The sequence below is a fragment of the Clinocottus analis genome, unplaced genomic scaffold, assembly GCF_023055335.1.
Source record: "Clinocottus analis isolate CAN_PGR_092001 unplaced genomic scaffold, fCliAna1.0.p SCAF_25, whole genome shotgun sequence".
In the NCBI taxonomy this organism is placed as follows: domain Eukaryota; kingdom Metazoa; phylum Chordata; class Actinopteri; order Perciformes; family Cottidae; genus Clinocottus; species Clinocottus analis.
In genome coordinates, this window is record NW_027175987.1 from 7,377,071 (window position 1) to 7,392,500 (window position 15,430).

Genomic DNA, 15,430 nt, shown 5'->3' on the forward strand with positions numbered 1-15,430 from the left:
ATAAGCAGACATGCACGCAAACATTGATAATACAACTTTTAAAAATTACATTTTTGACCTTTTTGACATTTTGTGAGTCGAACTTTATTTTTTCATCGAACAACGAAAACATGAACGTTGAATAAAAAAAGTGTAGTCCGTATGATCACCACCCCCCAACACAAATTTCTTTCTTTAGTGTTTTTTCCTGAATCCTTTCAGGTCTAAATGCTTTCTTCCTGGACCGACAAGAACTGGTTCAGTTCATAGTTCATAATTGAAACATTTGAACTAAGTTCACAGCTCCAAAAAATGAACTAATTCAGTTATTTTTTTCAATATTTTGCAGCTATGATTGAAATCTCCATCTGTCTGCAGTACCGCTCTTGGCCTCTACGCAACTCAACGCTAAACTAAGTTTAGCGTTGAGTTGCAGGCTAAAACGTTCAGACGCAACACTGATGACAAAGACGTTCAACACTGATGAGAAAGACGTTCAACACTGATGAGAAAGACGTTCAACACTGATGACAAAGACGTTCAACACTGATGAGAAAGACGTTCAACACTGATGACAAAGACGTTCAACACCAATGACAAAGACGTTCAAAAACAACAGAATGTTTTATGTTTACGTTCATGTTTCTGGCAGACAATGTTCCCAACCAGCTGCATTCAGGGTCCAGCTGAGCTTGGCGTACATAGTCTTGTTCTCAACTACCCCACCCTAAAGCATGCTCTGCTATATGGGCCATCATTTACTAAATGAACATCAGGATGTACCTAAGAAGACTTGACACTAGAGATCGAGATCATAAACTCATGTTTACAATTTTTACTGAGGAAATAAATCAAGAGAGAATAATTCTCAGACTTCTATACAATCAGATTTCTTTTTGCCGCTTGGTTGTGCTTCAGGAAGGGAACGTCACCTGTCTCAGATTATATTTGCCAATCCTAGGAGAGAAGGCAGAATATTCTGTTCAAGATCGAGCCGTAAAATAGCCTTTACGTTGTTTTAATTCAGGGGTGTCAAACTCGTTTTAGTGAAGGGGCCACATGCTGCCCATTTTGATCTCAAGTGGGCCGGACCAGAAAAACCACAGCATAATAACGCATGATTAACGACAATGTTTCTCTATGTTTAAATCATTGGTGAAGGTTTTTGGTGATAAACTCTATTTTAAGGTCTTTCAACAATTAAATGGAAACATAAAGACCAAAAATTCAGACATCAGCCCTCTGTTTATCTGCCTTGGCTCTCCTCTGCAAATTCCCTCGCTTTGTGACACGTTTGTGACGCCACTTTCATGACGTAATCCATGTTTAACGACTTCCAACACAATAATATCAGTGCTCACATCAATTGCAACTGTGGATCAATGGTTGCATGTCTGTCTTATAAGCAGAGGATCAGAGGTTTGAATCCCAGCTCTGCTAATTTTAGTCTAAAAAAATTAATAAATTGTTGGACTGGACCCCCTGGCGGGCCGGATCCGGCCCGCGGACCCGGCCCAGACACCCCTGTTTGACACCCCTGTTTTAATTGAATGAACTGTTTGATCAACGTAGCTGTATCTTTGGTGTCTTATGTGCATACACGTAAAATAAAGAAATCAATGGAAACCAGAATCTACTCGGCTCCACAAACCACAGTTTGGAAAACTCCGGTTTTAATTAAAAGCCAAATAAAATGCTGCGCTCACATATGTGAAGTCATCCCAGCTCAGACTCCGGTGACTGCGGGTTTAGTTTCACAATCACGTCACTTCCTCACACAACACCCTCTCTGAGCCTCGTCTGCACTCCCGTTCTCCCGTGCCAGTCATTGACTCGTCCGTCATGTCGACATTCATTGATTGCCCCCCCTCGCAGACTTAAATACATATTGTCAGGGGCGATGCTGCAAGTGGAGCACTAACTTGATTTCCTATAGGCTTTAAAGGTCATAAAAATCATCCGAATCAATGTCAGCAGACTTACGGCTCGTCATAAACAGGACGGTCTCACTCTGATACGGAGGCGTGGCCTAAAAGTGACCTCTACATATGATTGATGCACATCCCTTGTGAGTGACAGTCAAGCAGCTGGGTGATGTCTCTGTGTGTAGAACCAGCTGAACTCTGCTGGTTTAGGATCAGACCTTAAACCAAAATAAACTCACACTGGCCCATAAAGTCTAAAAGTGAACCAATGTGCAAACTTACACTTCAGTTTTCTGTCACGTTTTGTTCCAAAATGAGAAAAGCTGACACGTGGTTTTACAGCTCAAGAAGCGCAGAGTAACGGTCATTTAAACTGTACAGCAGGATGTTTACAGTCTCCGGCGCTTTATTGACATTCACCCTGGAATAGATGCTAAAGATTTGGGGATTACTTTATTTCACAATTAAAGCGCGTCAACAATTAAACTTTAGTATCCGAAGTGCGGCTCCCATCTGGAGTTATACTGCATCTCATTTTCTAGTTTTAAAAATGTGCTGCTCGCGCAGCAGCTGAGTTAGCGGGCTGTCTCTGCAGCGACAAATATACAGATTATTGATTCGAGAGGAAACTTAGACAAACAAATTCACTCTGTTAGCACAAATTAAATCAAATTATGGGTCGAGGATTAGGATAATAATTCATTATTATGAATTATGGAGTCATTTCATAAAAAAGATAAGGTCCTGGAAAATATGTAATATTTCTATGTTTATTTTCAAGGTTTTGAGAAATATGCTATTTTTTTTTTCTATTCTTTTTAAAAGCTAGGATTTCAGGATGTGGCTGAACTAGCTTAGCATTAAGACTGGAATCACCCACCAACTTTCAGTGGTGCAACGTACCTCAATACATTTACTCAAGTACTAGAGGCGCAACGGATAGTAAAACTCACAGACTTGTCTTACCGTGCCGGGTGACGATGACACGTCGAGGGGGCGGTCCCGGGCCACCACCAGCTCCACCTTCTCCCCCGGCTGCTGTAGGAGGGTCAGCGCCTGGTGCTGGCTGATCCCCGGCTCCAGAGGAACTCTGTTTATCACAAGGACCTGGTCTCTCTCCTGGAGACGCCCGTCCCTGCAGCCGAGACACGCCAGAACAATTCAATGACACGGCAATGATAAATGTAATTTTATAATTTAAACAAGCGCTGATCGGAGTTTACAAGCTACACGAGCAGCGGTTGATGCCTTTTCGCTAATATTTATTCGATTGGTTGTTTTCCTTCGCAGAGGCGGCAGAATCTGGCAAATGCCATTCGGAGCACAAAAAGGATGCTCAGGAAACTGATCTGATTTGGTGTTATTGATCTGTACTTCTGATGGGATAAATTGACAGGCATTGACAATTATTTATCACGAATAGACAGATAAGTATAATTAAATGCTAAATGTTGTGCGATAGACAAACACTCAATTACCCAAAATTCTACGGACCAGGACGAGGTTACATCAAGTTCATGTTCCTCCAACCAAACTGGCCTGAAGGCATAACGAATGTGCATCAGACCCAGAAAAATTGACAAGTCCCTTCAGCTAGTCTCATGTCCCCTGTCATAAGACAGCGCAGCAGGCGTTTCAATTGGAACTGATTGATCTTCAATGTGACTCCGCCTTAAAGGAGGGTGTAACCCCATTAAACTGAATGAGATGTATGCTTCACTAAGCAAAGCCAAGTTTCCAAACATTCGGAGAATGCATGTGTGAGTTCAGCGTGATGAACATCAAATCACACTACAGATCCCAGTTACCTGAGAAACACCTCAGATCTGTCTGGCAAAAAAGACTGACCAACCACACTGTTCCTACTGAAGTTAAATGCAAGTTTTATTTACTTTTTAGTTATTGACTTACTTTTAATTTATATTAGTTCACACAAACACTCTCCATCCATCTGATACTTGCCCGGCCTGTCTTTTACATTGTAAAACTCATTGGAGCCCCTGAGCCAAATAGTTTGCTCACCCCTGCCATAGACCATAGTTTGTATTAGAGGTGGAAATGTTTTAATTCAGGCCAAAGTCATTGGATATTTGTAATTTTGAACTACAGAGGCTGGAAGAAACTGGAAGAAAGAAAATCACGCTCTAGAAGACAATCTGCCATTGTGAAGATTTGTAATGAATGGAAAAACACCTGAAAGTATGACTTCTTGTCGTACCTGTGTGCGATGCCTCCAGGCTGAATGTGTTTGACGAAAACGCCGTGACTGCTGCTTCCTGCTGGATTCAGGCCGACAACGCTGAAGCCAAGGCCTCCAGACAGAGGCCGAGTCAGCTGACACAGCTCCGTCTGACGACCCTGCGCACGCACGCACACACATATTTAATGTATTTATTTATGCATGCAATGCAGGTCTGTTCCTGTGGCTCCACCCACCTTGGCGGCGGTGAGGATCCACTTCTGCAGGACGGGGTCAGACAAAGGCGGAGTCTGGTGGATGGGTGTAGACGAGGCGTTGGTCAGAAGGGATGAGGAAGCGGCTGACAGGGTGGGCGTGGCCGAGCTGCTGGCTGGATTGACGGTGCTCATGATCAGCTGACCCTTTTTGGAAAAACTGAAGTCACTGCTGGCATCAGGCGGCATGCTGCTCAGCTACAGACGGGTGGAAGAGGAAGAGGAAGAGAGGTTTGTCAGATTGTCGCAGCCATCTTTGGTCAAATTTAATAAATAAGAGTCTTTATTGAAAGTATTATGAAAAAGAAAATCTACTCGTCAGCAGACTGGTTTCCAAATTATTAATTCTGAACTGCAATTTATTGTCATTGTGATCAGCTGACATTCCACAAATATAAAAATGTATAGTCATTTTTGTGTTAACACTGTATTCATATAGCCATCGGCTTATTTTAAACAGTGTCTTACAATTATTCCATATATTACTATGTCTGGTTAGATGCTAAACTGCAGTTTCTTGTCTCGGTCTCTATGTAATGTCCTTCAGCTGTAAATGTAACTTCAGCATAAAATCAGCTCTCATCCCTAAGCTTCAAGTCCACTTTATTAACAAAAAGAAAGACAGAAGGACAAAGAGGAATACGGGATGTTAATGTGCGCTCGATCAGGTGTCCACATACTTATGGCCTTATGGTGAAAGTATTTTTTCTGTGGCGTGTTTAAGGAGAATCACTGAGGACAGAAATGTAAAGACAAAAACAAAGATTTGGAGATGGAGAGACAGAAGAGTGAGTCGGACAGAAGGAGAGAGACATTCCATATGCAAGGACGTCGTCGACAGAAAAAAAAAAAAAACATTGAATTTAAAAAAAAATAAAATAAAAAATGAAGCAGTGAGGCCGGGGGGTAAGTGGGGAGGAGAGAGGAGAAAAAGAAAAATCAATAGATTCCTCTGCAGGCTCCCTCTCCCTGAACAGGTAATGTATTAATGACCTTTACACTCACATTGTGGAAACTTATCAGTCTGCGGCTTATTTAGGCCGGGCTGACGGAGCAGGATCCCGAGCCATTTCATCAATACCAGCCTCGACAAGGCCGTTACTCAAACCGAGACACTAGATATTAAAGCCTGATAGATCCGCAGAGAGCCGGGAGGGAGGGAGGGAAAATAAAGAAAGAGAGGGAAAGAGAGGGGGAGAGAGAGAGAGAGAGAGAGAGAGAGAGAGAGAGAGAGAGAGAGAGAGGTCCTTTGCTTCATATACCCTCCACTGGCTTCCACCCCGGCACTTTCATAGACTCAGCTCTGACCTTCGCAGCACTTAGAATATGAAGCCCAGCGTCGGTTATTGCCATTATCTTAATTTGGACTGCAGATTGTTTATTGTAAAGCCTCCACGTCAGTACAAGCTGGAGCTGAATACAAATTGGGAGGCAGAGGGGGATTCAATGACCCCCCTCCCTCTCCCCCTCCCGCTCAGCCCTCACTGTCAGGTCACGGTGTTTGGACATGAACCGGCAGTGTACCGGCACCTGATAGGCTGTCAACACCTGGGGCGGAGTCACGCGTGTCAGAACATAAGAGGGGAAACACTTGTTCAGTCTGCAGAAACTTTAGACCACAGAGTCACGTACGCTAAACACAGATATTCATTAAACATGTGAGCAACAGGCGGCCAACGGAGCTACAATTTCCAGGACGGTCAATTCAAATCTTTAGTTTTTTACTTAACACTTACAGCTTGACATTTAGTACAATTTACTGAACTACAGTTATCTGACAGCTTTATGTAACAGTTACTTTGCAGATGAAGATTTTAGGAACTTAATAATAATCATAACACACAAGACAGGTGATTCAACCACCTATTTGAATAAAAAAAAAAAGATTACTGTAGATCTACTGCAGTCGCCTACCATATGTACATGCTGTGTGTGTGTTAATGCATTAATAGTAATAATAATCTAGCAGTATAACATTTAATAATGTACAGTACTGTTAAGTACTTTTATTTTTATACTTCAGATTTTGCTAATAAAACGTATGGACTGTTACTGAAGTGAAGTTTTAAATAAAGGGCTTTTATATTATTTTGAAATGGTGGTACTGATATTTAAAGTAAAGTAAAAGGTCTGAATAGTTCTTCACCACTGTGAGGATTTTGATGGAAAAATGCTGTTTCAGCTGTTGCCTGACATGGTTTTTTAACTGTTTCTAATTCTCCTTCCTCTGTTCATGTGAATGGGAACGGAGCTGGACCAAGGGCCGGGAGGCGGTGCTAAAGGAAACTAATGTGCTTGCACTATCCAGTTATCTTGTACCATCTGTGGTTTGGATCATTTTTTGTATTGTGTTTTTATTTTTAAAAAGAGACAGTTCACACCAAAATAAAAAATAATGATATTTTCTGCCTCATTTATTCATTATTTTCAACCATAATCCCTACATGAAACTGTTCACACCAAGATTTGTTGACCATTTTGAGTAACCGGGTCATGGAGCTTTGAGCGCCCTATAGTCCTAATATATTGGAGACATGTCAAAGGAGGATACCACCAAAACTATTTAGATTGATATATGTCTAAATGAGTAAAAGTGCTCTGAGGTTTTATAATTTTGTGTTTTCTGAAAGTATGAATCAGGATAAGATATTTACAAAAAGAAACAAGAAAAATAAATAAAAGGTTTCTCTTGTCTCTGACAAGTCAGTATGTTTGTGATTTCACATTTGAGCCGTCGGAAAAAGGTGCTTAGAGTTGCGGATGTAGATTCTGGAATCAGATTTTCTGGGTTTCTGTTCGACCTGTGAGACCAGCGTAATCTCAGCAAGGGCGCATTCATGCGCTGTGCGCCGGTTCAGCCCCTGGTTGTCTGAACTCCATATTGCCTCTTGGGCCCCCCACCCCCTCACCTGGTTCCGTAGCTGTTTGATGGAGTGCTGCAGGGTCAGGATGTGACTGAAGAGCGGACTCTGCAGGGTCTGCCTCAGGTTTCCCACCGTCTCGCTGTGGGTCCACTCCTCCCGCTGGACCAGTTTGGCCTGCAGACGCTCCAGAGCTCCAAGCACCTGCTGGCGCTCCGCCGAGGACACTGAAGAAGAAACGCAGAATGTGTTCATAACACAGAAGCAACGGAGACAAAGAGACTCGCTGGGACATTCCTGTTTCATATGTGGGGCGGGAGAGAGGGTTTACCTGTCGGGACATTTTCAAACATCGTCGCCCCTCACTCACTGATCGTCGTTCTGGACCAATCTGAACACAGGAGGAAAGACAATGATACCCATTATTTCACCTTCATTTAGAAACACTAAACAAACATGGTTTGTTTTTATTCATTTCTTTTTGTTTGAAAGTCTACTGGGAAAGAATAGAGTGCATTTCCTTCATGGCTGCTGGAAGGCTCTCAATTTACAACATCTGCGGAAAGCGCTGCTGTGCGGCAGCGTCACATGAAACCAGGAAAAGCAAAAGCAGAACGACTAGAATCATTAGCGCTGTGCACAAACAATGTTGCTGGTAAACACAGAAAGATATTTAATGAATGTCATTAAATATACTTTTTTGCACTTTTTCTCTTAAAAAAATAAAGTTTTAATACATGTCAAAAGAACGCTTTGAATTCCGTATGAAAGTGTGACGCAAATTAACTTTCTTCATTAATCCTAATATGAAGCAGTTCTCGAGCAAAAGGAAAAGCAAAAAGAAACGCGTGGCTTTAAGAATCAACAGTATCTCAGCTGCAGCTTCTACCTACCGGTTTTACACCGAGATCATTTAAAAAAGAAAAAAATGCTAAACAACATTTTAGACTGCAGGTCAGTTTTGTTTTTTGCTGAAGTAAAAAAAAAAGATTTGAGAAAAAGTGGCAGAGGAAGGAAATCCACAGAAACACCCGTCCAGAGGGATAATTAGTGAGCTGCTTTCATACTAATTTCATATATTCTGATCTCGGAGAGGAAATCCAGCTTAATATGCAATTGTTATTATCAATTACAGATTACTTAATTGTGAATCAGTATTTATCTCAAAAGGATTTTATAACGATACGATGCCACTGGAGACGATAAAATTATCCCATTGAATTAACGTACACAACCCTCCTCTGTATAAATTCTACCCAACACAAAAGTTACCGGCCAACCAGGTAAGCCCTCCTAAATCTTCTTGCCAGTGTGTTTTGGTGAAATATTTTCCAGGACGATTTACAACACAAGCAAAGGCTCATTCATATCCCTGTCACAGTGAAGGAATTGAAACTAATGATATATCTACATGTGTTTTTACCCCCTGCTTGACGGCAGAGAACCGTGTATCTCTAGATGTATCCAATGTCTACAATCAACTGAAGGACAACATGTTCCTTTATAGCGTGTTGAGGAAAATCCTACCACTTCTGATGCTAAATATACTATTTTGAAATGCATTGCCACAAAGCTGAAAAACAGGCTGTTTTTTTCTCCACAACAAACACATGATGATTTCATGGAATATGATGCACACTGGAAATTAAACCAGCCAACAGAATAATTTAAAGAAAGAGGTAATAAAAATAATAATAATGCAACAAACACCACACATGTGACTTTAACTCGCAGTGAAGTATTTGTACTTCAGTAAATGATCTGAAGACTTTGTCCACTCTGCTTTGGCTTACATCTATCTGTTACATGAGAACATGGAACAGAGTAATTGTAATTGAATAAGTTCTGATTACACCAAAATGTGTGTCAGTGAAAGCAGCCGTTCCTGTGCTGCGTTCAGGGGTGTGTGTGTGTGTGTGTGTGTGTGTGTGTGTGTGTGTGTGTGTGTGTGTGTGTGTGTGTGTCTCAAAAATGTACCGCAGGTGAAAGAAAAGCCTCGTTATCAGAGTGTTCGCTCAGCGTTTACTCAACACGGCTTGTTTACACAAGTTAAGCTAAGCCTGTTTTTTTTTTATCACCAGGTAGTAAATCCGCCCAAATCTCTCGCATCAAATAACAAAGGCAGAAAAAAAACCGAAACGGCAGGTCTCATATACGTGACGCCATGAAATCTGTGATCACACCTGCAGACTCTCACCTGAGAAAACCAGGAAGCGAAACTCAAACAGATAAAGATGGGAGGAGGGTGAAACCATGTGTGGAAACACACACACACACATATATATATATATATATATATATATATATATATATATATATATATATATATATATATATATATATATATATAAAAATCTGCTCGATGTCATGTTGTGCGTGACTTGACATCTTTCACCGTAAACCTCTTATCAGCAGGTTTAACTCGCAGCAGGTGCATCAAAGTTTTTCACAAACAAACCGAACGGGGGAAAAATAAAACTAAACCATTACACCAGCTAGTTATAACACACTCGGTGACCACACCACCGTAACTCCGCGCGTCTCCGTGAGCGGTAACCGAACACAACATGACGACAACTTTCTCCTCCGTCAGCGAGAAAACTTAAAGGCAGCTAACGCTAACCGTCAGCTCTTCGTTAGCACGCAGAGTTAGCTTGTTAATTAGCGAGTAAAAACCCACGGGGCATCATATTTGGTGCGGATAAATACTCGGGACATGAAGCCGCCGGTAAACGGTGGATTTATAGAGAACGGATATGTTTACAAGGGGTTTTTAAACTAGTGTGAACAACTCACATGAACTGGATCCAGTTTGGCACCAGTGTCGCTTTAATGCAACGTTTGAGTGCAGTCGGACCGAAAAGTGTCTCTTCTTGTCACTAAGTACTCAAGTATTTGAGTAAATGTGTTGGGCTAATTGTATTTAATTTGAGTGTTTCAATTTTATTTTACTTTATACTCATACTCCATCTCAAAAGAAAATAGTGTTCTTTATTTCCACTTAATTTATTCGACTTGACTTAGTTATTTGACATTTTACGTTCAAAACGCTTATAGGATGCAGTACTATACATATAATCAATCGTATAATATATAAAATCAAAATCATAAGTGACTCAACATTGATGAACTATACTATTAAAATACTCTTAAATGCTTAATTGAGTAATAAAACAGAATATAATATAATTTCGACGATAACAAGTTTACATGTTGGTACAATATATGTTCTGTATTGTTGTATGAAAAAATAAATGAAGCCACTCGAGTAGTGCATTCAAGCCTTCTGTAAATTAACACATCAAAATCAGATCACCGTTACTTGTCTGGCATATAGCTACACAATCAAACACAACTTAATGTGTGGTGAAGTTCTTCTTTCCTTGTTTCAGAAAGCAACCAACAAATAAATTATATTCATGATATAATACTGTATAATCAAATCATTGAAATAAATATAATGACATATGTTATATGTCATTATATATATATATATATATATATATATATATATATATATATATATATATATATATATATATATATATATATATAGATAGATAGATATATAACACCAATATTTGACACTGAGCGTTACAAACTTCTGAATGGCCAGTTTTCTGATAGTCTTTAATGCACCAAAATGTCACGTGACAGAAGTCAGACATGGCGTCCTCCCGTAGACGGCTAGTGTGTTTACGCTCCGGGATTTGGAGCTTGTTACTATACTGCGTTTACTCTCATGTAAAGCTCGTTCTGGCAGAGGAGGTGGACAGCTGCGACAACCTCAGACTCGGACAATATCCTTTAACTACTGTATGTTTACGTAACTCTGACTTAACGGAAGATGAATCGCCCTGTCGCGGTCGCCGAGGTTAGCCGCAACTAGCTTAACCTTGTTGTTAACACCCAGGTTAGCTAGCGATTTTTAGCAGTTTCAGTACTCCTACATTACACAATACTGTTGCTGATTTGTATTATTCACTTTGTCATTGTCGAATAGTTATTCCATATAATGAAAGGAAGCTGTATGTAGTCAGTTATACGTTTTTAATATGTCGTTTACGGCGTGAAACAAACTTCATACCGCTTCCTCTCTTCACAAGTGAGTAAATGTTATAAGGATTTTCAGGATTAAATTTCAACCCGACATTTTTTCAAATTAAGTTAAATGCCCATTTGAATCACATCGGTTGCTGTTCTCCACCACAGTTGCATGTAACGTTGCTGCACCCTCTGTTGTCGTTCTGTCGCGTCGATGACGTAGAGTCAGTCGGCAGCTGTTTGGGTCTCCTTCACTCTCCCCTCATGTATCTCTGCGACGACCCAAAGATTGACGAAGCAACCCAGGAGCCAGAGAACTGCAGGGACTCGACGGCCTGGGGTGAGTGAGTCACGTCAGTCTTTGTGACCGACTCTATCGATGTCACGTTTTGTTCGGTCCTGTGTGTCCAACGCCCCATGCTTTGAAATCTGACTGGAACCTTTTGAGTAGGCTAAGCAAGTTAAAGAACAATTAACCCTTCAGTCTTCAGTTCGGTCAATTCATTTCATCTACCTTTACATTGTTGCTTTACCTTCATATACTTTTACTGCCTGTTTATGCCTCCCTATGCCTTTATGCCTCCATATATATATATATATATATATGTATATGTATGTATATGTATATGTATGTATATGTATGTATATATATATATATACATATATATATGTATATGTATGTATATGTATGTGTATATATATACATATATATATATGTATATGTATATATATATATATATGTATGTATATATATATATATATATATATATATATATATATATATATACATACACATATATATATATATATATATATATATATATATATATATATATATCATTCATATTATTCATCTTGCATACCAAATGCAATGTATTTCTACCATATATTTTAGCTTTTGCAGATTCTCATTTTTACTTGCACGTTTCTTTCTATATGAACATATTTATTGTGCTTCGCTGGAGTGATATCTTCATGAGCCAATGGCTGCTTCTTTGTAAATGTTGTTCATATGACAAACAAAAAAGACCAGATACCCAAAAGGATACAAGATGAACAAACTAAACTAGGGTACCGACTACACAGGAAGAAACTCATGACAGAGAATATTGATAGAAAGCTGACATCTTCAATAGTTCTGTGTGTGTGTGTGTGTGTGTGTGTGTGTGTGTGTGTGTGTGTGTGTGTGCGTGCGCGTGCGTGTGTACGTGTGTGCGCGCGCGCATGTGTGCGTGCGTGCGTGCGTGCGTGCGTGCGTGCGTGCGTGTGTGCGCGCGCATGTGTGTGTACAGTGGAGTGCCTTCCAGCTCCGAACATCACCTGTCGGCTCTCTAACGGGACAGATTTCAGGTTCAGCGGGAAGGAGGTGGGCTTCAACAAAACCGTCCCCTGCAGGAATGTGTGAGTGCTCTCGTACACACACACCAATAGCTTTCTGTTGAGAGGATAAAAAGTCGGCTGCAAGGTTGATTTACTTCAACCATGCTACTTTTGTTTTATAACTTCATTGTGGAGCATTTTTAAAACCGTTTCGACAAATACAGCAAAAGTCGTACTCATTATGATAATTTAGATTAAGTAATATGATTGTAATAATCATTATGCATCACTCAAACACATTTTCTTTTGTATTTTCCTCCCAGGAGTGGTTATTCCTACAAAGTAGCTGTGGCTTTGTCTCTGTTCCTGGGCTGGCTGGGAGCAGACCGCTTCTATTTGGGATATCCTGCTCTAGGTATATTCTCTCTCACACACACATATACGTCATTGTTTTTTTTTCAAAGCTGAGAGCAGCACATTTAAACCTTGGTCACTTTTATTTTATTAGCATCAAGTTTATTGCCAAGTAGGTTGTTGCACACATGTGCTCCAATATTTTAGTGTCATTAAAACAAACAGTAAACATTTAAAAAAGGATAAAAAAAATTCCTATGAAAAATATATAAATGACGGTGCAGGCAGAAATCGGAGAGACAGACTGACCCGACAGAGGAGGGAGGAGAGGAACTACGGTTCTGTGTAATTTGAGTAAACAGACAACACGTTGTGATGTTCAGTTGTTCCATCAAGTCAAACTAAAGGGATGGGAAATTACCTGCTGAGAGCTGAAGTTGCATCAAAACTTGTCACACTTCAAACTTTATAGCAAGAAGTTTTTCACACTCTTTTCAATATGTTCTGAGTTTTTTAGGAGCCACCGAGTGGACGATAGAGGACCTGCAGCTGAATGCGCTTCAGCTGCAAACTTGTTTTCAAACCTTCCTCAGGTAGTCTGAATGTGCTGATGAAAGATTTGGCAGCGTTGCTCTTTAATATATTTTTTTACGCCTGAATTCAATATTGAATTCAAAGAGTCTTTGTCACAGATCTACACACAATATACCATAATAACCCAGAGAATAACAAGTATGAGCTGTTATTGGCAGATTGTGTCCTTTTAATGAGACACTTGCAGCAAGATAAAGGGCTGAAAGGCTGTGTGTATGTGCATGCAGCGCCGCCGCTCCCATAAAGCTTAATTTATGGTTCTGCATCAGTCGACGCCATATCTACGCCATCGACGTGACGCCGTCATTGAGCATTTGAAGTTCTTCGTCAAGGGACCTCTATGCTGCCAGGGGGGTTGGCTGTGTGGTTTCAGGGGTTATAGCCGAATCCTTGCTTTTTCTTCCAGTCACAGTAAACAATGGCGACAGAAGACGTTTGTGAAGGTGGTCTGTACGACCACTAAACCGGTCGAGAAAGACCGAAAAAAGCAACTGCCGGAAATTACGTTCTGAGCGGACCAATCACAGCGCTTGCGGTCAGCGTCAACGCAACGTTATTGTACACACAGAGTGTAGAAAAATATGTCGCGTGAAAAGCAGACAACTACATCTGCGTTGTAAACGCTCCCAGGTTGAAGATGACAACAGTAGCCCTCCTCCAAAGATCACCAGAGCAGCTCTCTGAACCCGGAGCAGCTCTCCTGCTCCAAGTGAAACGAGCTAAAGTGCTCGTGTCTTGTACCAACAATGAGCTGCTGGCTTCACACATTACAAAGTACACGGACATCAAACTAAGTCATTAATAAATACATTGAGAAATGCCTGTACATTCGGGTAAATGTTCACTGTTAACAGGTCACGCTGCGCATGCGCGACTCCGCGATTTTTGGCATTTTGCCACAAGCCAATCTCCGCAAAGTCTCCATGAAGTCGTCTTTTCTGCTCTTCCGTCTTTCAAAACCGGAAAAGATTTAATCTTAACATGGAGTGTGAACTGAGAGCGGCCGTATCAAGTCTACAACCCCGTTTTAAAAATATGTGTAGAGGAAAGCAGCTCACTACAGCACTAATTCTGATACAACCTGATGCTCACACATCTGCAGTCTCATTCTGTTTTGTTCTTGGATTATTTTTTTTTATTTTACAAAATGAGCTAGTTAGAAGTAAGTACATATTATTTATTTTTTGCACAGATAAAACTTTATTTTCATTGTTTTAAGTGATTGCAATTTCTTTTTTTTGTGGTCCGACGGGGCAATTTGGTTTAATTGAAAGTTATTGTAATTTTCTTTATTCCGTTACACAGCACAGATGAAGGCACAAAATTATGTTATTTACAGAAAAAATAATGCTTTTGGTGTTTGTGTCATTGTCGTCACAAACGTCATTGTTGAAGCTGTAAACCTAGGGGAAACGCTGCGTCTAAAGTGGTCTTGCTGTCATCAGCGTCAATGGTAAAGTGGCTCAGAAGCTGTCATATAATGACCTGATTCGTGATTTTGCAACGAAAAAATGCAGACATGTGTCTCTTTTGAGCCTCCCAAAACTGGTGGAAATGCTTAATCAATACAGAATAGCATTATGGCTCTCTCAAAAATTATGTCTTTGTTTTATCTTGATAATTTGGTCAAAAAGGATTTTGCACTTTAGTTTGAATGTGTGTTTTAGCTGTTGTGACGTTTTGTCCCCTAAATCTTGGTTTTATTTAAAAATATTATTTTTGTTTTATTTAAGAAGATTGACTATTCTTGTTTGTACACATTAGGGCTGCAACTAACGATTATTTTAATACTCGATTAATCGGCTGATTTTAAAGCATTAATTTGCAACCTTTTTATTACAAAAACAGAACTGACAGTGCAAAAAATCTTAACAATTAAGAATTTATAAAAAAAATAAA

At 40.1% G+C, this 15,430-nt stretch overlaps 2 protein-coding genes across 6 annotated transcripts in view; one reads left to right on the forward strand and one right to left on the reverse strand.

Moving 5' to 3' along the window:
• patj (PATJ crumbs cell polarity complex component) overlaps window positions 1-10,051 on the reverse strand; it is a 135,757-nt gene extending 125,706 nt beyond the window's left edge. For all 5 annotated transcript variants that reach the window (XM_068591182.1, XM_068591180.1, XM_068591181.1 and 2 more), the window contains exons 1-6: window positions 10,016-10,051; window positions 7,551-7,610; window positions 7,268-7,446; window positions 4,341-4,556; window positions 4,123-4,262; window positions 2,871-3,039 (exon numbers count right to left, since the gene is read on the reverse strand). In XM_068591182.1, the coding sequence (XP_068447283.1) occupies window positions 2,871-3,039; window positions 4,123-4,262; window positions 4,341-4,556; window positions 7,268-7,446; window positions 7,551-7,572 (726 nt within the window). In that variant the 5' untranslated portion in view covers window positions 7,573-7,610; window positions 10,016-10,051. The remainder of the gene's footprint in view (window positions 1-2,870; window positions 3,040-4,122; window positions 4,263-4,340; window positions 4,557-7,267; window positions 7,447-7,550; window positions 7,611-10,015) is intronic.
• Window positions 10,052-10,884: 833 nt separating this feature from the next.
• The window catches only part of tm2d1 (TM2 domain containing 1), an 11,920-nt gene continuing 7,374 nt past the window's right edge, over window positions 10,885-15,430 (forward strand). Inside the window, exons 1-4 of the mRNA XM_068591684.1 lie at window positions 10,885-11,019; window positions 11,530-11,603; window positions 12,556-12,664; window positions 12,907-12,998. Coding sequence (XP_068447785.1) covers window positions 10,886-11,019; window positions 11,530-11,603; window positions 12,556-12,664; window positions 12,907-12,998 — 409 coding nt within the window. The 5' untranslated portion in view covers window position 10,885. The remainder of the gene's footprint in view (window positions 11,020-11,529; window positions 11,604-12,555; window positions 12,665-12,906; window positions 12,999-15,430) is intronic.